Raw genomic sequence first — 26,344 nt, forward strand, 5'->3', positions numbered from 1 at the left:
ACGTAACCGCTGGACGGTTACGGCTTCCTCCACCACCAAGTCCATGCTTCCGAAGACAAATAATACAGTAAAACTAATCCCATACCAGACTTGGAATGGTAACCGGACGAGAGGCCGTGGTTCGCCGTATGGATAAGCCGTCTTATCGGCTTTCCTCTCCCCCGGGATAAATATGTAAATCCTATCCTATCCTATATTGCATCAGTACAGTATTTCAACACAATCGTTATTGTCCCTATCCACCTGTGGCCATGGTTGACATACAGACATATAACGTGTTTGAAGGAGATGCTCACACCGGCAGTTTTTAAAATCCACATAAGTATTGAGTTCAATAGTCTCTTTTTTGTCTTAACATTTATTATGTGGAATCCATGCATGGCTCAAGCGGTGCAACTGCGATAACGAGACATTCCAAATAGACCAACTTCTAAGGTGGTTTGTCATCCAACTCCAAGTAAACCATTCCCCATGACTCAAATTACCAGAGCCACGCAGGTAACATACAAATGTAAGCGTTTTGGTTAATTTCAACTATCATGCAAGGTAAAGTAAAACTAAATTCAGCAGCAAAATCAGACCATTACATTTGCTTCAAATGTACAAGCGGAAGGTAAAGCAATAATTCTAAATGACGAAACAAAACTATGTACGATTGAAATAGTTTAAACATGCGAGGATAGGCAGCACGATAACATACAGAACATAGGAATTGAAACCAGTCCACATTTGACATTTTTGATCGAGTGATTTAAATCCATGACAAGTACAAACACACTAAATATGGATTTTTCAACAGTATGCTGATGAAATAGAAAAAGTCAAATATTGTGCCAATAATCTATTTCAATTACATCGCGTCATAACCTAGGTAACCCTGTAGCGTAGTTTTACTTTATACTAGAAGTCGAAGTGGGGTTAAAATATTGAACTTATCGCAAGTGGCAAATGGGGAGACAGTTAAATAAATAACAAAAAGCATTGAGATTACCAAAAATATCCAACAGAAATAGTTTCTGTGATAGGAGCATAAATTATCGCAAATTTACAAGCTGAGTCGAGCTAATTATTTTAAACTAAGCCAAGAAGCTGGTCAATTTTTTCTCAATACAGATGAAACTTTTCTCTAACTGTGATAACATGCCGGCATGGTTTTTTTTTTTACAAAATTGGTTGAAAAGGAATCCTTTCATCAGGTGGTATTTGGTGATCTGTTACAGAAGCTATGTAGGTACGAGAACCAACATGCGAATAATTTTGTTTGTTTAACTGAATCATCAAACAAATATTTCAAAATACTGGTAATTCTCCTCTATTTTAGAGAATAGTAATTAATGACATAATTATTATTATTGTAAAGTGTAAAAGTAATGGAAAAAAACTGAATCTGGAATTCCTAACAATTTTCTTGAATAAGCAAAATAATCCAGTAAATAGATGGAAATACAGAGGAGGATTTCATACAATTTTATCATTGCAGCACGCAGAACTAAATTGATCAAAAGACAGCAAAATTTATTCAGTGTTTACACTATTCATTTTTCCAATTGCATAATAGCTAACAGTATAACAGGTATAATTCAGAGTTCTAGGAAAATTTGTCACAGGAAATTTAGCCGCATAGAAAAATCGCCTTATTTAAAAAAGATTCTGTTTTTATCACAGATACTTGTTTTATAGCAAAATGCTCTTGCGATTTTTTCTATGCGGCAAAATTTCCTACGGCGAATTTTCCGAACACAATAATTAAGGATATCCATAGCTTATTATATTTGGCAACTAGTCCTATGTTCAACTCGGAGAATATGCTTATTAAGTTCTCCCTTGTTGGCACCATGGTGAAATTGCAAAACCATTCCATTTTTAACTAATATGAATTATCATGCGGGATGTTGATGATCTTCCAAAATAGACAGAACTGCTTTTGTTTTAACAGGTGGAAGTTGAGACAATACATTCATCCATACATCGCTTGCTGATGACTGAAGAATAAAAAGAAAAACATTGTTGCAGAAAGTTAAAAATATAGGACTACTTTGGTTTAAAGAAAATCTATAGGTAATATATAAAATTTATAGGTATTCACTGCTTCAAATTAAATACCAAATATTGTCAAAAGTCGAAAACAGCGGTTCCTAAATTTAGTATTTCAACTACAAAACAATATTTTTAATATGGAATGAATACTAAATTTGGTCATGTAGAGTTAATATACATAGTATATTTAATGTCAATGCCAGACTTAAGATAATAAAAATATCTACAAAAACGCTATTCTACATTATTCCTGACATTAACAATTGAAAATATCAAATTTGAATAAATTTCGATTTCGGTTTACAAAGTTATATATGCAGTGTGGTCATAAAGCCGCACACCAGGGTAAGTATCAATATTCACCTAACATCAGCGTCATAATTGATCGTTAGCTTTACCTTGTTGTGTGACTATTGTGACTATCTTGACCACCTTGTATAATAGCCTGATGACCAACTATCTCACCTGAATTCGCCTCATGATTGAAATGACATGATTAGTAACTTCTTCAGAATCTGACAAAGCACCACTAAATATAGCATCGCTAAGAAGTACGATCGCCCGTGAGATTTCACTGCTGTTAGGACCCAAAACTACGGCATTATTGCTGTAACGAAAAAGATAAGCAGTTTTAACGTAAGCTGTGAATTTTTGTATAACATAAATTATACACAAGGTACCTATGTATTTTTCATGTCTTTATTTTATATCTTTCGTAAGCTCAAGAAAAATTACTAGTTTGGTCTTCATACTTGACCCTTTTTTTCAAGATTCAGGTTTTTGAAATATAAGTTATAATGGGGAGTAAATATATTTATTATCCTAATTATGAAGAGGTAATAAAAAATATTCCAAAAATTTCGAACATTTTCCAATACATAACATTTCCTTTTCTAGGCCAGGGCCCGGCTTCACTTACTTTTCGATTAATTCGCATAAAAAACTGTAAACATGAGTTGCCTCTTCTTTATCTTCAACAACAGGTAACCACGACAACCATCTCCGTAGCAACTCATCTTTATCTCCATCAATGAGATGTGGCTGATACTTCAGAACCTAAAATAATCGACACAAGCACTTTAGCATCTAGCTGGATAGGATTTTCATATTTACACAGAGGGAGAGAAAAGGCGATATGAAGGATTAATCACATGGCAAACCATGCCTTTCGTACGACGAGAGGAAAGTTGAGAAGGCAGTCAGTCTCTCGTCTGATTTTGAGTCCATGTCAGGTATGAGAATAGTTAACCAGTTATTGTTTTTCAGATACATGGACTTAATGGGAGAGAAAAGCATGAACGGCCAGCAGTTACTTAAACCACCCTACAACGGCAAGGAGTCAAGCAAACGTCTCACACATAATCCCCCTCCCCCCACAGAATTCAAACTTGCACAGGGTAATCAGAAGTGCAATGGCAAGCAGGTTACACACACTTTGCATCATGTGCCAACTGTCGAACAAATTATAATTGTCTTCTATCAACTATTTTATGACAATTAAAGCAGTAGGAACACAAAACACTCAAATACACATTTATCACTCTCATCCAAATCTAGAACTATATAAAAACTATCTTGTACCTTACAAACAGCAGAAATACAGTTCTCCATTGGCCCAATATTTTCCTGCAACACAGGACCTTCCACTCCTTTACCCAGGGGTCCCTCAATAACTGCTTGTAGTATCGGAAGTGCCTCTGTTAAAACAAAGCTCAATCAATATTTTAAAAGTATTTACAATACCTGTAGTACCTGTACAATATCAGTCTTGAACTTAAAAAAAAAACTGTATTGGAGTATTGGAGCCACGGAAGAGTGTGTACCAGTATGGAGGTAACTACTTTACATCAAGTTGTGTAAGGGACTGAAATCTATGAGCAGGGGATATATTCACTTGGCTAACACAGACGGTCAAATAAGAGCTAAAATGAGGAAAATCGAAATAAAATTATGCCCTAACCCTAACCTGGTATACACACTACGGGAGTACCGGAAAATACATGTGTTTATGAGCGCTGATAAAGGAAAAATATTTGTAGCCATATCCACATTGGTAGTTGGGTTTATATCCAAATAGCTTAGCTTGATATTTCAGAATAATTAATGATCTCTATTTAAAATTTCTCAAGGGAATCACGGTGATAATTAATTAATTTAGCTTTTTCAGAGTAATTCAAGCTACACTGATAGTAGCCAAGAATGTTTTCAAGCATATTTTACAGATCACAAAATATTGCATTTAATTTGAGAAGTATTTTACCTTTAATGGCATCAGCATAGGCTTCACCAGCAAACATTGCCATCACTCCAATACCATAGGATGATGCTTGTCTGACTTCTGCGTTCTTGTCCGTCAGGTAGGCTAGAAGAGGCCTGTGACAATAGAAAAATGGGAAATCATGGAGATGAGGAGGGCTTGACATATCTATCCAACCTATTGGAAAGTAGCACAAAATTTAGAATTGAAATGTTATGCAACAACTTGGCTGCACAAGAACTATACTTTCTTATTTATCCCCTCAATACATTATTGTGCGATTGATTGGATTTTTGCAGAACTAACAACTTATCCATCCATATGTGTATATAGTGCAAGAATGCTGTACCAAGAGTGAAGATAACTATTCTAATTGATTCGAGAGTCTATCTACATACCGTACTAACAGAAATATATTTCAAAATGTTTCACCAGACCAAGGTCAGACTTCCCGAGTGTCTTTGCTTATTATAGTTGAATTGTGTATCATGCATGTTGAGGTTGATCAGACGAAATATTACAAAAATATATTTGTGTTAGTGTGCGGCAAGACTCTTGAATCCTTTAGAACTGTTATATTAATGGTGTTTGAATGACACATGTTAACTTACCTCAGAAAAATATCTTTATACTTGAGAGAAGCGGCACCGGCATATTCAACAATGTCATCGAATACACATAAGCTCCACTGACGATCGGGCCATGGTTGGTCAGGACCCTGAAAATTAAAACAGTTATTGCAATTATTCAACAAAGAAGTTTTTAAAAAATGTTCTGTAAAATGTCGATATGTTCTGAATTCTGTATAAAATTATCTATATTTGGTATACTTATCCGGCATAAAAATTTACAAATAAAGTAAGAATACAGTTTTACAGGAAAAGAAAGGCTACAGGGAGTTAAAGCTGAAACAAGAAGCTATACCCAAGGTTTTCAACTGTGAAACAGTAAAATGAATATTAGAACTTCCTCATTAAACTACAACTGAACTAATTCAGAATGCACTCTATAATCAAAATATAATTTTTTTCAGAATCTGAGCAGAATGACATATCAATAATCCAATTTTTGACGACATTTTCGCCTCACAATGCAAAGATTAACCAGGCAAAAACTAACTCTGAAACTTGACTATCAAAGATGGCTCAATTAGTGCATCTGAAGATAAGGTTTTTGAACCATCTTCAACAGTGAAGACCAACTAGACTGGCGTTACCTGGCCATGTGAGTTTGACGAAAAGCGTTAGTTACATGTGACGCACAGGAGCGCATGAGGCGAAAGAAAAAAGGGAGAAAAGCTATCAAATCGAATGAGTCAAGTTTTGTCCCATATCGTGAAAGTCTGTGGCAACTAAAAATACAACTTACACAAACTACGATCATAATCCAACAAGCCTATTGCAATGCCAGAATGAATCACCCAACAGCTCTAAACTCACCAAAAGTTTAATATAATGCGGAAGAATTGAGTCAAAAAAAGGGAAAAGTTCATCGCGATGAGTTCCAAACAATGAATGCAGAATGTCTGCAATTTTTGATAATATGTAAACATCTTCTTCATCTTCATCTTGAAGAGTTTCTTCAACCTGGAAAAAACGAGAAATTTTAAATTATCTATTCCCTGACAAAAACTAAAATGACAGCCAAAAGTGAACAAAAACTGTTTTTTCAAGCTGAGCCCTCAGCCCACTTGAGGGGCACAAGCAAATGAGTATCACTGAGTATCATTTGCAATAATTACTCTAATATAAAGTAAATTGAACCCAATTGGTTTGATACTTTGGCTGTAATTATTTAATTTTTTGCTTTTGCTTTTTTGCTAATTTGTTCGCTTTTCTAATTACAAAGAGGCGAATAGAATAACTGATGAAAGGTGTTTATATTGAAATGTGGGTCACTGTTGAGTGTATTTGGAGTGCCATGGATCATGGAAGTTTGAGAAGCATTGTTACGAACTAAACATTTTTTAAATGCAAAAAAAATTTAATAATGCCTAAATTATACGAATACCTCCTCATCATAATCTTCATCTTTTCTTTTCTCCTGTCGTTCCTGAGCTCTCGTAAAATGTTTTTCCAACATTGAATTCAAAGTCTTGGCAAGTTCCTGATATTGTTCCATTGTAAAGCACCCGTGACCTCTAAGTTCAATACACTGAAATATAATTATTTCGTTAGTAACATCAAAAATTTCCAAGAAAGCTGATCGTAAAAAAATATAAAGGTCAGCTGTGGCCAAGGCTTGTAGTTAGCTAGCTTGTTGCACTAATTATACTTTTATTCCAACACACAGATCTCCAGATTCAAGTCCCGGCCAGTCATCCTGACAACTGCTCTGGGTGTTACAACATGGTCAGGGTAAAATCAGCCAAATAAGAATGCTTGGGATGTTCAAAGAATCTGGTAAGCAGTTTCTGTAAATGCCTGCTTGTACAGAGGCTTGATAACACGTTTAGTTCATTGATGAGTTTATTATTGTTCAGAACGATTTAAATTTAAAAGAAATACAACTAAACAAATTCGAAACTTATTTGCAGTTCTATTTGACTATTCAAGACTTGTTGCACACCAATGCAGATATACAAATGTATATTTATAACAAAAAAAATTGTCATAAAACTATCTTAATGCTTGAAAATGTTAGGGTGAAATTTTCACTTAGGTAGAAAAACTGTCACTTCTTCATCAAAAAATATTCAAACCTTTGCCAAAGCTTCCATAACCATAGGCATGACATCGGCATCAGGTTCTTGTGAAACGGCCTCGAGAATATTAGGAGCAATGTATCCCCACATTTGTGCAACATACTCATCTCCTCGCAAACTTGCACATTCCATCAACAGAGGAAGAGATTCTGCGGCTGATGCTCTCACTCGTATTCAGATAGGAAGATAAGAAAAATACTCACATTTGATAAAAAATCTTACGTTAAAATGGGAGGAAAAATCGATATGAAACACCTCGAAAAAATAAAAATTACCAACCAATACAGTTTATGGTCAGAACCAAAATAATTTTGGATACACTTTGAAAAACCAGATGCCTAACGATTTTTTTAATATTTTCGCTAAAATCAAGGCGAAGAGTACCAATAAAAGAGTTAAAAGCAAGCACAGGCATCTAAGAGCTATATATTGGTATTATTTTAACAGACATGTTAGTAGTTAGCATCTAACATGAGACTTGAAACAATTCAACTCATTACTGCCTGGAAAACCATTAGTTCTTCAAAAAATTTTAAGTACATAAAATTTTAATATAAAAAGGATATCATCATGAAAGAAAAACTTAAGCAGTGGAACCATGAGTTTGACGACTTCCTCAGCGTAATTAGCAAATCCTTCTTTTAATTCCCGAGCATAACAAACCAACATTTGACAAGCAGTTGCTTTCTGTTCCATTCCTGTTGTTTTGATACCGAAGCTTCTCTGAGAAGATGAAAATATAGATATAGGTGAGAGAAAATCTGGATGAGGAATGAGCATATCTATAAAGCACCGTATCAGAAAAGCTGATTTTTTGAGGCTAGTCCTAGACATTAATATACTGACTGAATCTAATGAAATTTCTACACAAAGCCACTGTTATCTAATAAAATGTCAGGATTTACTATTTCAAGTAGAACCGGAGTCTTGGGGGTTTGGCATTGTCCAGCCAAATTATTGCACCCTAATACACATCAACTTGGCGTTAGGCCAACGAGTTCATCAAAAATCAATATAAAATCCAGTCAATCAGTACAAACCTGGTCTCCCATCTTGATGAACTCCCATCCTTCATCTTCCTCTACAACATCGGCATCTTGTGAATCCATCATGGCGACCTCGGGTCGAATCCCGGCTGCTTTCATCAACGGTGCCATGACAATCGGAAGGTATTGAACGAAATCCTGACCAAGAAGTTTGCACATTCTAGATAGAAGCAGGTTATAGGTAAATGAATGAAATTATTTGAAAAAAGCAAAAAGTTTGTCTCATCTCAAATTGTTTTATTTTTAAAATATTCAGAAGACCACAAACATGGTTAAGAAAATAAACGGATAAATGCTCTTTCTGTATATAGAATTGAGCCATGGACACAAGTTACGTATTGACGATTCAGTATAGAAATCTGTTATAGGACTTTTTCTCCTGAAAAAAATATCCAGAGATCTCTTGATAAAAAAATCCAATAATCTTTTAAATAAATTAAATATTTATCAATATTTTCTGTTGAGGACTTATCTTCTGAGCATAATTTTACTTTCAAGCCTTACAAAGACAATTTTATATCTGGACTGCAAACCCCTGCATTGAGAAATGTACCTGGCCCATGCACTCATCATGTACGAGACCTGCGGATCATCATCTTCCCAGGATTCTATGTCGGCTTGTGCTTTGAGTAGCTGATTCATTATTGACTGGAAAAATAAATATAAGAATGGTGAGGAAAACAGCCAGAATATTTTAAGATAATCAGATCAAAGCAAAGTCACACACACTCAGAACACAGGAAGACTGATGTCTGGCCACTGACTGATGAGATTTACCGACACTAATTGGAATTTTTTTAGATTTCCATTAGATTAATGAATATAGAAAATCAAGATTTACTGGAACTATTTGAAATCTTATTAAAATTACCGTTGATTGACTTTCAATTCTATATTTGTATTTGATATTTGATCATTGTTCAACTAGACAGAAATATTCGCTGATGTTGAAAACCCCAGATTTCATCTCAAAGTTGTCAGAGCAGTGTTTATAATTAAATACAATAATGGTACATATTGCCCATTTCTCAAATTATGGTGGAATGTTTAACAAAAATCTAGCTTTGCAGACATCTTAGTTTTATTATAGAATCCTTTAGTTAGCTGCATTAGAGCTTCATTATAGGCCTTTATATCGTTACAGAATTGCCTTTTATATTTACAAGTGTATTGATATATTAAATAGTGTCAGGAAATACAATAGAGAATCCATATATTTACCTGTGCAATGCATGAATAAATTTTATTTTCAAGTGAAAAAATTTGTGGAAATAATTATGAAAATATTTTTTTATATTCTTCAGTTTCTGTCACATCACTAGAATTGTTTTTATTTATTTTTCAGTTGCAAACGCAATCGCAGTAAAACTATATTTACCTGAGCATCATTCATGAATTTTTCAGACCCGACAGCAAGTCCAATCAAACTGATACATTCAATTGTTTTTCCTCGTAACATTCTGAATTCATCTCCATTCGCATTCTGGAAAAATTATAATTCAGAAAAATAGCATCAGAAAAATCTAATTTGCTTAGTAACTCGTTTCAGTCACGAAACATTATTTCTATAATATTGGCCATATTAAAACATGGGTACTCCCTGAAGTATGTGAACCAAGATGGCGAACACCAGAATGTAGTATGTGTACCAGGTTAGGATTAGGCCATAATTTTATTCCAATTTTCCTTATTTTAGTTCTAATACAAGTTCGAGGACTAGTCAAGTGACTCCCGCCCGTAGTATTTGTACCTGAAATTATGGCCTAACCCTAACTTTGTTCACGTACTAAGTTCCGGTGTACGCCATCTTTGTTCACATAGTTCCGGAGTACCAAAACATGCTACTTTATGGTAACATATCATAATCGGTGATTCTGATTAGATTTGAACTTGTAACCAAGCCAAGCCGGGGATATACAATCCAATAACGCACAAGTTAAAATATTCTAGTCATCAGTCAAGATACAAATTTAAGTCTTATGGAGTTTTCGAAAAGTGGAGAAATATTCAGAATTGATATAATATGGGCATTTTTGATTTGATTTATTCCAGGAACTTGGTCCAGGTAAATATATTTATTGTAAAAAACAAATCTGTGACTGTATCAAGTTTCAAAGTACAAGAGTTTACAAAATATCACAGAACGAAAGAAAAACGATGACATTTCTGCAAAAATAATATCATGTTACACAAAACTGAAGGTTTAATATTACAAAAAGTATGAGCTCGTTATTTTGTCAATCTCAAAACCTATTCAAAAAATTTATTTTGGTTTCTTCGAAAACGAAAGCGTTTTTAAATAAAACTGTGATCAAATATACTATAAAGCACATGAAAACACATACGCTTGATGTTTACACAAATTCAACAGCTCATGTATAAAGTATAAAACCAAATATTTTTGCAAACAAAATGTAGAAAGGGTGAAACAAACTTTATTTCTGGCATGGTCGAAACCAACTATTTTTCTATTGCGAATAAAAACCCAAAAAACTATCTTCGAATATGTAATATCGAATACATTCTAAATTAGTTTTACGAGGAAAATCACACAAATTGAAAATGCTGAAAATCTCTTATTTAGAGCATTGCGATACATGCTTCGATAGCTGCTCTGTTTCTAATTTAGGATCTATACAATCTGACTAACCTCCATAATGTACTTCAGTGAAGGCATCAACCTGTCGTAATATGGATTGAATTTTTCTTCTGCTCTGTCTGCAACAGCAGCAATCGTTGTTGTGATTTGTTCCAGAACCAGTTTTGTTTTCTTCACAAGAAGCTAAAAGTAAGGATTGCAATTAAAAACTTTAATTGAATTATTCAAAAATATTGATGGTCAACTGTTGCCTAGGCCATTAGCAATGACGAAGCAATATTTGGTTTGGTATTACTGTGTCTTATTTGAAAAAACAGATTTGAATAAAATTTACTATTCAAGTAATTTCAAGCACAAGATTGAAGAGCGACTCTCTGGGGGCCAAGAAAAAGATTTTCATTCCTTGTCATTGATCAAAAAAAACGATTCATATCATCAATAATATTTGTGTATCCATTTACAAATTGTGGAGTAATAGTTGTTTTGAAGATTATAAAGAAAATGCGTCTTATTCCAAAACTTATCATCCTTCATAAAGTAAATTAAGTACAGAGGGAGGAGGTTTGGTAAATTGAGGGATCTGTTTCCAGTTCGGATAAGATTTACATATTTATCACGGGGGGAGAGGAAAGCTGATAAAATGACTTAATTATATGGCGAACCACTGCCTCTCCTCTAGTTACCAGCCCATGTCGGGTATGGGATTATTTATACAGTTATTTGTTTTCGGAAGCATGGACTTTATGGTGGAGGAAGCCGTAACCGACCAGCGGTTACATGAACCACCCTATGGCGATACGATAAATTAATATTAATAACCAGACAGAAATAAATAGTCAATGCAACTAAAACATTGACGCCTCGATACTCCCCTATGGGTTCCGAAACTGCAGACACACGCGGGGTAATCAGAGGTTAAAATTAGTACTATTCTCCCAAATTTAGCAATTTGACATCAGCAGATGATCCCATATTCTTTACAGATTAAATTTGAACAACAAAATCATACCTCTTGTATTTTTGAATTCAAAACTTGTTCCAATTTGCTACATAATGGATCCAGATACAAAATCATCGTTCCTTTGGGACATTCTTCAATAAAGTTAACCAATGCAGCAGCCGCATGACCCTGGTTTACAGGAAAGAAATATATGAGTAGGCTGTAAATTTCAACTGATAATATTAATATAGCAGTGCAAAAAAATGAAATAATCCAAATATTATTTTCAAACATAGAATTGTGGGTGCTCCAGAAGTGTGTGTACCAATATGAAGGTAACTAATTTTGTTCGCCCACTTTACATCAAGTTGTGTAAAGGGACTGAAACCCATATGCAGGGGGTATATTACCTTGGCTAACACAGACAGTCCCCAAACTCGCAATAGAACAAATATAATAAAAATCGTAATAAAATTATGGCCCGACCTTAACCGGGTACACATACTACTGGAGTATCGAATTTTGAATATAATCTGAATAGGCCCTGCTAAATGAAGAAATTGGCAGTATTTACTATTGCCCAACTCTACACTATGATATTTTATTGTCTCAGTTGCTCTTTCCATCTTTGTGGTCGCCATTAATTTCACTTACATATTTTTGATTCTGAGTGAGTGACCTTGTTTCTAGCAAACTTTCCTTACAAAAAAAGCATTGCGCTATCTCCTAATGTAGAATAATTAGATAAGAATCCTTCCTGTAATCAAGTATTCGGAGGTAGTTGATCTGCTCTCCATACCTGTACTTTAGGATTCTTGTCATCATTCAAAACCTCACAAAGACCAACAATGATTTTTTCATGAAATGATTTCTGCATTGTTGGAGCAAAGTCTGTGCACATCTGACCAACTGCGTTGCATGCTGCGTACCTCACTCTTGGATGCTGAAAATGAGAGAAATTTTACCTCAAGGAATCTAGAGTTAGGTTTAAAAACATTTGTAGGTGGTAAAAATTGGATACATCAACTCTGCGACGTATTTGCTTGAATTGAAAAGAATTTTGACTTTTTTAAGAAAGGGTTTTACAATGCATACACATCCAATCAATGCTACATGTGATCCAGTTTTTGCACCTAACAATAATAACTTGGCTAAATGTCTGATATATGCGAGTCATACTATCTACAAACATTAACTTTGGTGATTTTTATTGTTTTGCGCGTGGGCCCATGAGAAGTGATTTTTTAGAAATGAATTGATATTTCAAGAGGCACTCTAAATAAGTTTGTGATTCACATTTTAGACACCACTGGGCTACATAGTGTATAACAGATACTTCACATTTATTATTGGGCACAGTGACACAAGATATTGAGGAAGAAACTGGGTTCAGTATGAATGATAACATACCAGCGTAGTCTAAAGTCTACTTAATTGTTACACCTCTTATGTACATGGTACATAAAAGGTGAACAACAAATGAAAAGACTCAAAGTAGGAAAAACTGATATAGTAAGGGGCTAAGGGTGTTGCTTGATAACCAGCTTCGGTTCCCTGCGGCTTCCCTTCCCCAGTGAAATGAGTATTAAATTTTGTTCTTATCAATTCGCTACTGTTTTTTTACTGTATACAAAAAAAAATAAACTTCACCATGAGATGACAAGATCAACATCACTATGAGACTTACTGTATGAGATTGAGCGATATTAGAAACATATTTGAGTAAATAGAACAATCATTCTATTTTCCTCAGTAGAGCAACAAATGATTATTTTTAGCCACTTACACTATCACCAAGATAAGGAATAACAACACCAACAATCTCTGACAATATTTCTTCCATGTATTTGTGGCAACCCTCACCCACTGCTGATATTGCCATCAAACCTCCGTGCCGGTATCTCCAATCAGCTGAAATACAAGAATTATTAACATTCGTTTCTTGTACTAGTAACTAGAATATAATAAAGGGCAGTGTAACAAGTGTATGAATTTGACTGACACACAAAGCAAACATGGCGCTCACAGCAATAGACAGGCAAACAATTAAATGAGCTAACCCTAAACACTTTTTTAATAATCCATGCATCTGAAACAAACAACTGGTTGACTATTTCCATACCCAACAGGCAATAGTAATCGGACAAGAAGCCATGATTCGCCATATGATTAAGACGTCATGTTACAAAGTTGTGTAGAATTATTGTTTTGGAATGTTAAGCATTGTTCAATCACAAACAAAAGTAACAAATTTCACTCCTTATTTTATTGACTTCTGCTAATCACACAATTAGCAGTTATGTGTGACTGCTTTTTGTTATTAATTTTACCATGACAATTTCTGGTAATGTGTGTAGGAATGTTAATATGTTATTGTGGTAGCCTGGACATTGATATCGCTCGAATTATTCCGTATTAAAAAAATCTTAGTTTCAAAAGACCTGACACTCCTTCAAATTAGTGTTTAATTCAGTGGAAACGATGGCCTAGCGATTTCCGAAGGATGAAGTGTGCTTTCCAAAATTAACAGAATAGTGTTAAATATAATATATGATTAAATAGTTAACATATTGTATTTATTATGAATGTTTTTATTATTTCTTATTTTAAATGCTACGTATATGATTGAATGAATTCATGTCTGCTGAACAGAATTTAGCAAACTTAACTGATTTTATTTAAAGGCAGCAATTTTTTTTCATGCACCAGGCGTTTTTTTCCTGATAATGTTTCCGCCGCGTGAACAAAAAGTTTGGAAACTACTGGCCCAGCGGCTAAAACATGAAACTGACAAAGCTGAACCGATCCCTTAAAAAATAGTAACTCATAACATATTGCTAGAAATGAGTGGCTGCAAGTACAGGGCATTGTTCAAAGGAAATGGTGTGTATAAGCGTATTATAAAAATAGTGCATTTGTCGTATTCAAAACTATTGTGTTCAAAAATATGACAAATCGCAATTGAATCTTCTTTTATATTTTGCTTCATTGATCTGAAATTTTTCAACAAAAAAAACGTCCGTTGACATTACAAAAGCCTATTTTCCTTTTCTTCCATTATACCATAGCGATAGTGGATCTATATGAGTTTAATGCAAGGAAGATGTAGCAAGTATATGGCTATTCTATTTGATTCAAAAGCTGCGGATATATATTTGTATGAGTGTGCAGCAAAATTCTTGAATCACATAAAACTATGAAAAACGTAGCTTACGGTTTTGTAGCATAGCAGGAACCGTTGCAAGAATATGTGGAAGCACAGCCTGACCACCGAGGGCACAAGCGAGTCTATCCAGAGCATTTTCTCCAGCTACAGGATTGGTGTCGCATTCGTCCTCTTCAGTGTCCTCAGAGTTTGCCCATTCAGTGGGATCTTCATCCTCTAAGTCAACCATGAGAGCGAGAGTCTGTGGGACTGTAAAAAATAGGTTATTGTAGTCATGTAATAATAACAAACAGATTTATTATTCAAATAATATCACAAAACTATCTTGACAGGTGGCGCTAAGCGCTAGGAATTTGTTTGTGCACATCTGATTATCTTGTTCGAAAACCCTCAGGGATGATTATTCATCAAAGGATTGCTGGCCCCTCGCCATAGGGTATAACTGGCTAACTAATCCAAACGAGAATATCGGTCAGAGACCGACCGAAGACTTATCGATCGAAAGTTAGGGGATCCCCCAAAAACAGCACTCTTACTCCATAGTGACACCTTGTGTCCCATCACTAATCAATTAATAACTTGCTAATTATACAAAATAATTCATCCAAAATCAATAGGCTTCTGATCCGAGATATGATGAATGCATATGCAAAATTTGGAGCGGATTCATCCTCGCTTTCGTGAGATATCGCGTGTATCTAACAGACAAACAAACAAACAGACAAATTCCTATCAACATACTTACCGATCTTAAGATCGATAAGTAATAACTAACAGGCTCACTAATCCCACACTTGACATAGACCAGATGATGGTGACCAAATGATGGTCGTGGTTCGCCATGTGGTTAAGCTGTCTTAACAGCTCTTCCAAGTGTAATTATGAAAATCGTGTCCTATCCTAACAACAGATAACATTGATAATTCAAGATGTCCAAACACCTAAGTTTAAACAAAACTCAAAATAATCTATACTCGCAAAAATCATATTGAAGAAGTTCAACACCTCAATTTGAGGGTTGTAGGATGTTTAACGTAACCACTGGTTGGATACAGCTTCCTCCATGCGTCTGAAACGAATACCTGGCATACTAATTCCACACCCGACATGGACTAGTAAAAAGATTAGAAATCTTTGATTCGCCATGTGATCAGATACCATCTCAGTAAGGCATCAATTTAATCATAAAATCATTGCGGAGTGTATAATTATTAATTAATATTAATAACCAGACAGAATTAAATGGTAAATGCAACTAAAACATTGACGACTCAGTTCTCCCGTAGTGTGTGTAACAGGTTAGGGTTAGGCCATGTTTTTATTCGGATTCTCCTTATTTTAGTTCTATTACGAGTTTGGGGACTGTTTGTGTTAGCCAAGTGAATATACCCCCTGCCCATAGGTTTCATTCCCTTTACACAACTTGATGTAAAATGGGCAAACAAAATTAGTTACCTCCATATTGGTACACACACTTCTGGAGCGCAGACTTCTCTATTCACAATATTATTTCTTATCATAGAAAGCATACAGTAATGAAATAAATGGTCCTACTTATTTGTGAAATATAAGTCTTTTGTTTCCTGATAAGTCCCGGTACTGTTTCAGCAAGTGTTACAATAACTTCTAATGCAAGTTGTCTGATTGATTCTTCTATTTCTACGTCTCCTATTAACTGCAAGTACAAAACGATTTTATCCACATGTCAGGATTAAACATTAACAAGCAGACTAATTATGCAGGAACCTCCCAGTATCATTATACTAGAAGTGATATTCGAGAATATTTTTTGGAGATTCTGGACAAATTATACAATCTGAATGTATTGATAGAATTGGTGGGCTAAGACAGGGGAGAAGCCAATAATCTCGAAGCAAGGGCGGATTCTGAAATTTCTAATTGCCAAGTTAGACTGTGACAGCTAGCGGGTATGGCCCGAGGCTAGAAATGCGGGTTTCAAAATTCCTGAGGGTCTAAAAAACGTTTCAAGCTATAAAAAATTTCTATGTATGATACAGGGGATTTTTTTTTACATTTCAAAATGTGGGGTTCTGCCCCTTCTGGATATACCCCAGGTAGAATATGCTGAGCCTGAAGAAATAAATCGTTAAAAATATAACCAAAAGTAATATGGAAAAAAGTCGAAGATTTCTGTGTTTTTCGAGCCTCTCTGAGGCCTAGAATAAGCCCAAGTCACTGGACAGTGACCGAGGAGAATTATAATATTTCTCCGATCATCTCTATTCAGCAGTTCCATATTAAAGCGGTATCGAAGTGACAAACCTTCAAGCACATTGTAAGAAGATCTGCGACTCTGGGCCTGATATATTTGGGAATATCTTCACATAATTCAACCAAACTTTTCAAAACTTCATCATCACCATCTGATGCACTCTTCATTGTTGCCTGTGAAAATGGGAACATTTATTAAATCATTCCAAGTTTGGATTACCTTGGAATTTAACTAGATTTTAGGTCTCCTGAATAAATGTTGTCCACAGTAAAAAAAATGAGATAGAAATCGCAATTCAGCTGTCAAACTGACAATTTTAATAAAAACGGTAATTTAGATTTTAGCCTTCGCTAGTTTTGACAAAGCCTTTTTGAATCCCAATTTTGCACAAATATGGCGTAGTAGACCATCAAAAAAATTGTAGTAAAAGTGTTAATCATATTGTGAACCACGTCCTTTTGTTTGCCAATCCAGGCTGGGTGGAGGAATCTGTAACCGACCAGTGGTATGAGTCAATCCATGACAACAACAACAACGAGTCCAGCATTCCTATCACCATAAATCGTCTCTCAAGGACAAGGTATCCAATCTCGCCTAGTATGGTATTTGCTAACCATTGTTACAAACATTTTACATCCCACCTACCTTCAATATCCCTGGTAATAAATCTTGATAATGCCTCAACAACTGGGTATTTGATTCGTTTTCAATAAGAAATGCAACTGCTGCTCGTGCTGCTAAGAATGAAACCTATAACAAAAATAAGTCGAAACTTATCTTCATCCTTTAAATGTTAAAGATTGAAAACACCTTGCTTTTCAAAACTTGCTTCTCAATTTCAGTAGAATACAATCATTCATAAACTATATACCAAGTTATAGTTGACTAAAAGCACTCCAGAATATTGTTGAATTGTGTTGATATTTATGAGTGTACTGTTGGTAGATTATTTATAAATTTACAATTTTTCGTGCCATTCCTCTGATTAGAAGAGTTACATGTGTAAAAACATTTTCATTTTTCAATTTGGAATTGATTCTAGTTTCACAAGCTGAACGATGACAACTATAAACTGCTCTAAAATTTAACATTAAGTCTTCATATATATGTTATGATTAATAATGTTGCAAAAAAGCAAGATTATAATTTCTGACCTGGGGTGGTTGTTCATCTTGCATTGATTGTTCGAGCATTTGTCTGAGAACATCTTGATAATGAGCTTGTTGATTCCCAAATATTCCGGAATATTGACTGGAAATTGAAGATTAAAAAATTCTAAATTAATTTGTGAATTAGTGATAGGATTTACTCATATTTTCTAAGGTAGAAGAAAGTCGTTATGATAGCCATATCATATGGCAAACAACCCAAAAAGGGTGCTCCCGAAGTATGCGAACCAAGATGGCGGACATCGGAACGTAACATGGGTAACAGGTTAGGGTTAGGCGATAATTTTTTTACCAATTTTCCTTATTTTAGTCCTATTATCAGTTCGAAGACTAGCCAAGAGCCTCCCGTAGTATTTATACCTAAAATTATGGCCTAACCCTAACCTAGTACACATATTACATTCTGATGTCCGCCATCTTGGTTCGCATACTTCGGGAGCCCCCCCAAAAGTAATAATTCTAAATTTGTTTCAAATTTAGAATCGGATTTTCATATTTATCTCAGGGGAGAGGAAAGTAGCCAAATTATATTGCTAATGCCTCTGACTACACTGCCTCTCATCCAGTCCAAGTCAGGAATGAGAATAATTAAACAGTTCTTCAAGCATGGACAAAGTGACGAAGTAAAAACTATACAACGTGGCGATCAAGAGCAATTATATGAGATGGGCCAAAAATTTAGAATTAGTGAGGACATGACCAATATTCGAATCAGAGCTGGGAGCTTCAGATTGGGACTGTTTTTGAGGTCAAAATTTGGCGCTCCAGGAATGTGTGTACCAGTTTAGAGGTAACTAATTTTGCTCGCCTACTTTACATCGAGTTGTGTAAAGGGACTGAAACCTATGAGCAGGGGGATATTAACTTGGCTAACACAGACAGTCCCCGAATTCGTAAAAAATTATGGCCTAACCCTAACCTGGTACACACACTATGGGTGTACTCAAAATTATATACTTTCAATGATGATGATAAAGTTCACATTTTTTTTCAATTCAATAAGCATCATGTTTACTGAGTGTTCTAAACAGTCCATCAAAAGAGGCTTGCCTACACCAAAGTACTTGTTATCAAAATTTGATTTTGTTCAATTTTAAAGCTGAAGTCAAATATTTTTCAAGACTTGTAGTCTGGATCTTGGGGATATGAGGCAAAATTTTTTTCAAACCGAAGTCAAGAAGATGAAACTGTCCACAGTTCACAGTTCCGATTATAAATACTCAAATTATCTCCATAATCTTTCTCAAAGTTGGAACTCATTTCTCAAAAGATGATGCACAAATTCCTCACCAAAATATATGAAGTGTAATTTCTTTTAAACCAACATCATTTGAGCTGATACATTCAAACAAAAATTTCAATATTTCAGGCCAGTGATTCTTCCCGTCATCATCTGTTAATAAAAAAGATTTTGACTAGAAACAGTGGTTCTCAAACGGTTGGGCGCACCCTACAAGGGGGACGTAGACAATAATTTAAGGGTACGTGAAGCTGATTAAAAATAAAAATATTTGTTAGATTTGATCCTGCCGGCTCTGTTTGTTTTCAAAACTTTCATTTATTTCATTATTTGCGTTCCATCCACAAATTTCCAAAGTGTTTTTTGAATAAAACATACTTTCGCCTAACTATCTGTTTTTGTAGCTTATTGCTAGCTGGTTATTTCTGAGGTGGGGCGCAGGTCTTAACAAATTCTAAAAAGGGTGTTGCTTAAAAAGTTTGAGAACCACTGCACTAGATGATACAAATTATTTGAAAACAAAGCTGCCTACATGGGGACAAAATCAACAAGGAACTAACTTTTCACAAAAAAAATTTTGAAAAGAACTTTTAAATAAGGGTCAGATCAGTGATTCACAAACTTTCTTGATCGGCGGCGCCATTTCAAAGACCCTCTGCGCCCCAGGGCCCCAGGTTCTTCATTAAAAAAAGGAAAATGAATTGTATGTTCGTAATTGGTTTCCATCAAATCAAGGAATTAAAAATTTGCAGTGAATTTACTTTCTCAGTAATGAAGTCAACGTGAATGGTGCCTAGTGGTGGCCTTTGCCCCCCAAAGGGCCACTTTGAAGCAACATAGAGGAGCTTAGGGCCCAGTTTGAGGAACCCTAGTTAATTAGGATTGTGAAAATAAAAAAACGAATAGCAATTTGAAATGGATTACATTGTAAATACATATAATTATATATTTGTTTATGTTCAAAACTCATTTCACATCAAATTCAACCTCAATCACAAATCTAACGGGTTATTATAATGAAGTATGAAACATATTATGATTTCTGCTATTGGTGTTCGTTTGCAGAAACTGCAGCATTGCCCGTGTCATACAAACATGAGGAAATATATAGAAAACAAGAAATCTACCACGCAATACGCACAACCACTTCCTCTCTTTGTCAACTCAAAAAAACATACCGACGCTCACGCTTTGGACTCAAGATAGAAGCATGAAATACATAAGTCTGAATTTGAGCAATAATATTTCCTTATAACAAACAAAGACTATGACCACATAACCGCATTTTATAGAGCATCTTAATGCCAAAATGATTGCAAAATTTATTATGACTTCCCAATGCGATGATTGTCTTTTACTCCCAATTTTGCATCATGCGCACATAATTCAATTTAGAAGTTGATAGGAAAGAAATTTTAATCATATTGAAAACTATTAATTTAATTTGTAACAAATAAGAAAATTTGTAATATACAGACACACAGTTCACACAATGGTACTGGTACGAGAAGGCCTTAGCCGACGAGGTGAGTTTGCTTGAGGATCAGCAGATAAATTTGACGGAGGTGTGGCCAACAACAACAACAATTTGCATTTACTTTTTAATATCTGTTTAATTTTGGGCCACTTTTTTATGACATGACTGAAAATGAAGAACAATAGGTTTTTTTTTGGTAGTTCAAACCATCCCAAGTGAGAAACACTTGTCCATCACTAATGAAAGGAGAAAGTAACGAATTCATCATCTTTTTCTTACCAACATGTTTTCTTGCGAGTTCTGCTGCAAAATCTCCCAACTTTCTCCTCATTACATTATTCGGTTCCGATTTCAATGTGAATAATAATTGTTCACGAATTCTCTGCTGAAGTTCTGGGGCTGTAAGAATAATTTAATAGGATATCGATATTTAGTATATGGAGAGGAAAACTAATTAGATGGCATAATAAGATGATGAACCACAGACTCTCTTTTGGTTACCAGTCCATGTTGGTTAAATATAAATGCAGAAGAGTATAGTAAATGCATAAGAAAAGCAATTTCAACACAACAATTAAATCAAAATGAAAACATCATGAAATAAGATAACCTTATTTATCAGGGATTAAAGCTGAGACATCATGATCAAATGACAAATCACAGCCTAAACACTACAAAGCAAATTTATAGAATTTTAAATGCATATACAAGGTTGTTTGAGACATCCATACCAACTAGTTATTATGTAAACCAGAGGTGTGCAACCTTTAATACAGGAAGGCCAAATACAAATAACTCGATGAAACCGCGGGCCGCACTTTCAGTTGCAGGCACAAAAATTTCGGTCATTATCTTATGACATGTGTTGTTCGCTTCCAGAAACTACCAAAAAGCGCGGGAATGTAAAAGAAACCAAGGCAGCAGCAAAGACCAATGAAAAAACGGTGCAAAGAAGTGACTGGAAGCATCTAACGCCCATCAACAGCCTAAACCTTAAAATAACTGTTAATATTAATAGCTGTTAGGACATTGTAACATAGAATAAATTAGACTCTGGTATAGGCTTTTCAATGCAAAGGGATTGAATTACAAGCACATCCAGATTAAATTAAAGTAAAAACTTGTTTTACGGGCTGCACAACTTTTCCTTGTGGGCAGCATTTGGCCCACTGGACGCAATTTGCACACCTCTTACTTAAACTATGTACACCTTCTAAGAATGAAGAAGTAATGAGCAGCCTTCCACAAAACGAATATCCAATATTGTAATTTACGATCCCTAAGTTGCACAGAAAAGGTGATATTAAGGGAGATATTTATATGAGCATAGTATATTGATCATATAAATTTAATGAATAGCAGCAAATTTTACTAATTTAGGAGTTTTAGTAGCAAAAAAAAAGTTTTCTCGTTTTGTATGATATGTCTGCAGCAGTACTAATCGACATTTTTAAAATGTAGGCTACAATGACTTTGACAAAAGTAAAGTCCAATTTCAAACATACCTAAAGGAATGTACGCTTCTTCATAATTGCTTGTCACAATTCGTCGCATCAAAACAGCTGAAAGTTGTCGAATTTCGTCATTTCCATTCAAAATACTCACTACTTCCATCAAGTGTGTGAAGCGATCTGTGATCGGAAATTCTTCATAAGCTGCCTGTAGAACAAAACTTTAAAACTTAAAATACGATCCCAAAAATCACACACAACACTAAATTTAACAAAATAGGATATTAAAAAATTTCAAAAAGAGAAAAAGCAGTGGTTCTTATTAAACGGTGGGGTGCATGTAGACAGTTAAAGAGACTTTCTAAATTCTAAAAAGAGAGCGCGGCTTGAAAAATTTGAGAGCCGCTGAGTTAAAAGATAATAAGGAACAAAGCACATCCCACAATATTGCAGTATAGTTGACTACAATTTTCCACCAGTACTTCGATTCATATACAGGTGTAATCAAGCATGGTTATAGTGCCAGCCTATTGATATTTTTAAGTTACAGGTTATGACCAAAAATGAAACATCATCCAAATGCAGATACACAATAGTGGAATTCGAAACCATGATATATAAGAATTTAAAATTAAACTTTGAACTACACAAATTTAACTTGAAAATTTTAAGTGAATATTGAAAAAAAAATGAAAAGGTTAGATTTTATTATTTTGATAAAGTATGAATAAATATTAAATGTGAAAAAAATTAGATGGTTATAAGAGCCTGAGCCATTAAAATTTCTGTAGATAAGTCTCCTGCTCATTCTATTATAATAATAATGGTCCCAGCTTGCAACAATTTGTAAATTCAAAATCATAGTTGATATCTATCAAGTAAATTAAATCCAAGAAGAATTTGGCGAACACTACAGCCTAAAAAAAAATTTCAGATTTCAAAATTCAGAAAAGATAGAAATACCTCTGCTTTTCCTCTCAAATCATTGTCTGATGAGGTGAGACCCACCAGGATCTCATGAAACTGCTCAGCCGTCATTATATTGCAATTCCCACAAATTTCATTAATTTTGTTTTCAATTATATAGTATATAGTTAATATAGGATGTTAAATATTCTAAAATAGATAAAACAATGATGAATAAAATGAAATTGCACAATTAAAAATGTATCGACTGCATTAGGCTTAGGGACACTTGTCAGGACTGCAACATCATTTGATCAGTACTATGATTGTCATATAAACAAGATTTATCAGAGTTGCGCAACAGAGATAAATGCACAGGTCAGCATTACTTAAAATAAAGCCATAGGCCCATCCTACGAAGCTCGTTTAAATTATGAGATCCTTAATCGCAGCTTAGGAGCAAAATAGAAGTACGCAGAAAATAGAAGTAAAAAGCGAAATGTAGGAAATCAATAATACTTTTTTTTAACATTGTTTTTAATCTATAAAATTCGTAGACACTTCGATTATTTACATGTGATATTCCTTTATAAGCCTTATCAATAAATCAACACTGACTATTGGTGCCATATCTTAAATAAATAGACAATATACAAAATTAGTTATATCTATTGTAATATTTTTTAATTTAACAACTTGCCCTCAAATGAGTAAATAAGTTTTTGAGATTGTAAACCATCTTGCCATCATAATGAATGAGAAAAAAAGGTACCTGTACTCCCAAAGTATATGAACCAAGATGGCAGACACCGGAACCTAGTATGTGTACCAGGTTAGGCCATAATTCAGGTACAAACACTACAAAAGTCACTTGGCTAGTCCTCGAACTCGTAATGGAACTAAAATAAGGAAAATTGGAATAAAATTGGGGCCTAACCGGGTACACACACTACGTTCCGGTGTCCGTCATCTTGGTTCACATACTTCGTGAGTAACGATTTTAACTCCTATTTAAAGAAAAATCGGCATTGGATTATAAACTAAACCCTGTTAAAAATCAACTCAGATTGTGTTTCATAAAATCATAATATATACACAAACATTTTAAAATCCGAAAACATCACTTTTCTTTAAAAAAATGTGCTGCGAATCGTTCATTCCAATATTCATATGAAGTCATTCTTTTTTCAGTCTTTATATTTGTATTTGAAACTGAATCTTCAAATTCTAATTCAGATAACAAGACGTCATCATCAACAAAACCAAAATATGCAAGACATCTTCGAACTTGTGATTTTATATTCGGTTCAGTCGGTAAAATGACTCGATGAACGGTCGACTTCAATCTTTTTCCGCACCAAAACTGTAACATGTCACCAATATTAAGAAGAGCTGTCCCTGGGATGGGATGAGCATCAATAAATTCACCACCTGGGGTTTGGACTTGAAGCCCCCCCAAATCATCTTGAAATAGAATCGTCAGTGAGCCTATATCGGCATGCTCTCCACAACGTAATTGGTTTTTCTTCAACACAGCACCAACGAGTGGTGGATAGTGTAAAAGCTTCAGAAGAGTTTGATTTCCTTTTTTACCAATCAAGTTATGAGATTCGAAAAATAAATCTTTATTCTTGAGCTTCATCCCTCTACCAAGAGCTTTGAAAATCCTCAGAGTCAAAGTTTTGCATAATTTTTGCATTGTATCGACTGTATGATTTAGATTTTCAATGTCAGGCCACTCATTAAACTCTGATGAGGACGGTAATCGAAGGCCTTCCACAAAATCTGCAGGCCGTTCTAAGTTTGTATTTACACTTTCAATTGGATCGTAACATACTCCGGTGCTTTTGGAACAAAATTTCATTTTGTATTCTAGTGAAGTTGCAAAAAAATCATCAGACACTTTATTCGCTTCATTGATAACTTGATCTGGTATGCCATGATTTGTAATGTACGCAAATCCTGATGTTGAAAATGCTTTAAATAACTTTTCCCCAATTTCAATAAATGAAGATTCCTCAATTTCATTGTCATTTTTATACATCAGCCCGCATTTTTGAAAATCAATTATAGGGATTTCCATTTCAACAACAAACAACAGTTTGAACAAAAAATGAAAAGTGAAAATGAGAATAACTGTAAATATATAAAAAGATAGAGATAAAACAACAATGCTTCTAAACTTTCTGATTGTTAAAACACTGAAAATACCACTTAATAAACAAAACTGATTAAAATAGATAACTCCAGAACTCCATTTAAATATAACTCTTCTATCACTGTATCATGATGCTTTTAATTGATGACTCGATTTGGCCTATACCTGTATATTAATTGAAAAATGTGGAATGTATACTTAAGTATGACTTGGTTATGTGGAGAGAGAAAAGAGAGAGAAAAATAGCTTTTTGGAGGATGGAAGAATTGAAAACTTGTTAGAAAAGTCGGTAATGTCATAGCTTTTGATAGTACATTTTTAAGATTGACTAGTATTGATAATATTGACTGTTTTTATAAATAAAAAAATAAAAAAAATAAAAAAAAAGAGAGAAAAGTGGAAAGCAGGCGCATGCCACCTGATTTCGACAGTTCGAGACTAACCTTATCTTATACCAGTATAGTTGATAAAGCTGCTGGGTGACTAATCATATACCAGTATACTTGATACTGTAATAACAGGAGAATAAGGGTACAATCAGACAAATGAATTTATAGACAACGATACTACGGTAGCTGGAGTCATGACTTTAAGCTGACTTAATAATGTAATGAAGTCAGGCAAAAATATACCTGATTTACCGTAATTCTTTTAACAACTTATACTAACAGTAACGACAGTCGACAGCATTAGGTTATCAAATTTTTTTTTCAATATTAATATTAAATAAAAATAGGATAGGATTTACATATTTATCCTGGAGAGGAAAGCCGACTGTCGTTCCATTTTCGTATTTTGGGCATTATGCTGAAACAATTCACCCTGTAATCGCAAATAACCTATTCATGTAATGGAAATGAGGTGAACGGGAGATTTTATTTTAAAAGAAAAGTATGCAAATTAAGTTGCTTTATGATCAATTATTGGCCTTGTGTCGTGGGACTCGTAGCCCGCGCCTCTA

At 34.5% G+C, this 26,344-nt stretch overlaps 2 protein-coding genes across 2 annotated transcripts; both read right to left on the minus strand.

Moving 5' to 3' along the window:
* Positions 1-512: 512 nt before the first annotated feature.
* LOC120328860 (importin-5-like) lies at positions 513-23,434 on the minus strand. Its single transcript, XM_039395409.2, has 26 exons — positions 23,283-23,434; positions 22,374-22,527; positions 21,148-21,267; positions 19,442-19,544; positions 18,137-18,233; positions 17,628-17,732; positions 17,033-17,155; positions 16,304-16,424; positions 14,798-14,998; positions 13,370-13,494; positions 12,383-12,526; positions 11,653-11,772; positions 10,695-10,826; positions 9,423-9,527; positions 8,598-8,692; positions 8,039-8,204; positions 7,565-7,721; positions 6,996-7,168; positions 6,305-6,448; positions 5,734-5,880; positions 4,906-5,012; positions 4,298-4,410; positions 3,619-3,734; positions 2,957-3,093; positions 2,503-2,644; positions 513-1,982 (listed from the first exon to the last, which is right to left on the minus strand). Exons 1-26 carry the CDS (start codon positions 23,355-23,357, stop codon positions 1,881-1,883), a joined length of 3,324 nt encoding a protein of 1,107 aa, XP_039251343.2. The 5' UTR covers positions 23,358-23,434; the 3' UTR covers positions 513-1,880.
* Positions 23,434-26,220, minus strand: LOC120328861 (uncharacterized). The gene has a single exon (XM_039395410.2). The coding sequence runs from the start codon at positions 25,306-25,308 to the stop codon at positions 24,346-24,348; it is 963 nt and encodes a 320-aa protein (XP_039251344.2). The 5' UTR covers positions 25,309-26,220; the 3' UTR covers positions 23,434-24,345.
* Between the last annotated feature and the right edge of the window lie 124 nt (positions 26,221-26,344).

This window comes from Styela clava, chromosome 7 (assembly GCF_964204865.1).
Source record: "Styela clava chromosome 7, kaStyClav1.hap1.2, whole genome shotgun sequence".
Lineage (NCBI taxonomy): Eukaryota > Metazoa > Chordata > Ascidiacea > Stolidobranchia > Styelidae > Styela > Styela clava.

Coding starts and splice junctions, on each gene's coding strand:
- LOC120328860 (XM_039395409.2), bottom strand. CDS start 23,357: ATGACGGCTGAGCAGTTTCATGAGATCCTGGTGGGTCTCACCTCATCA. Junction 5,013..5,733: donor CGCATTATATTAAACTTTTG/GTGAGTTTAGAG, acceptor TTTAATTTTCAG/GGTCCTGACCAACCATGGCC. Junction 3,094..3,618: donor GTATTTCTGCTGTTTGTAAG/GTACAAGATAGT, acceptor CGATTATTTTAG/GTTCTGAAGTATCAGCCACA.
- LOC120328861 (XM_039395410.2), bottom strand. CDS start 25,308: ATGGAAATCCCTATAATTGATTTTCAAAAATGCGGGCTGATGTATAAA.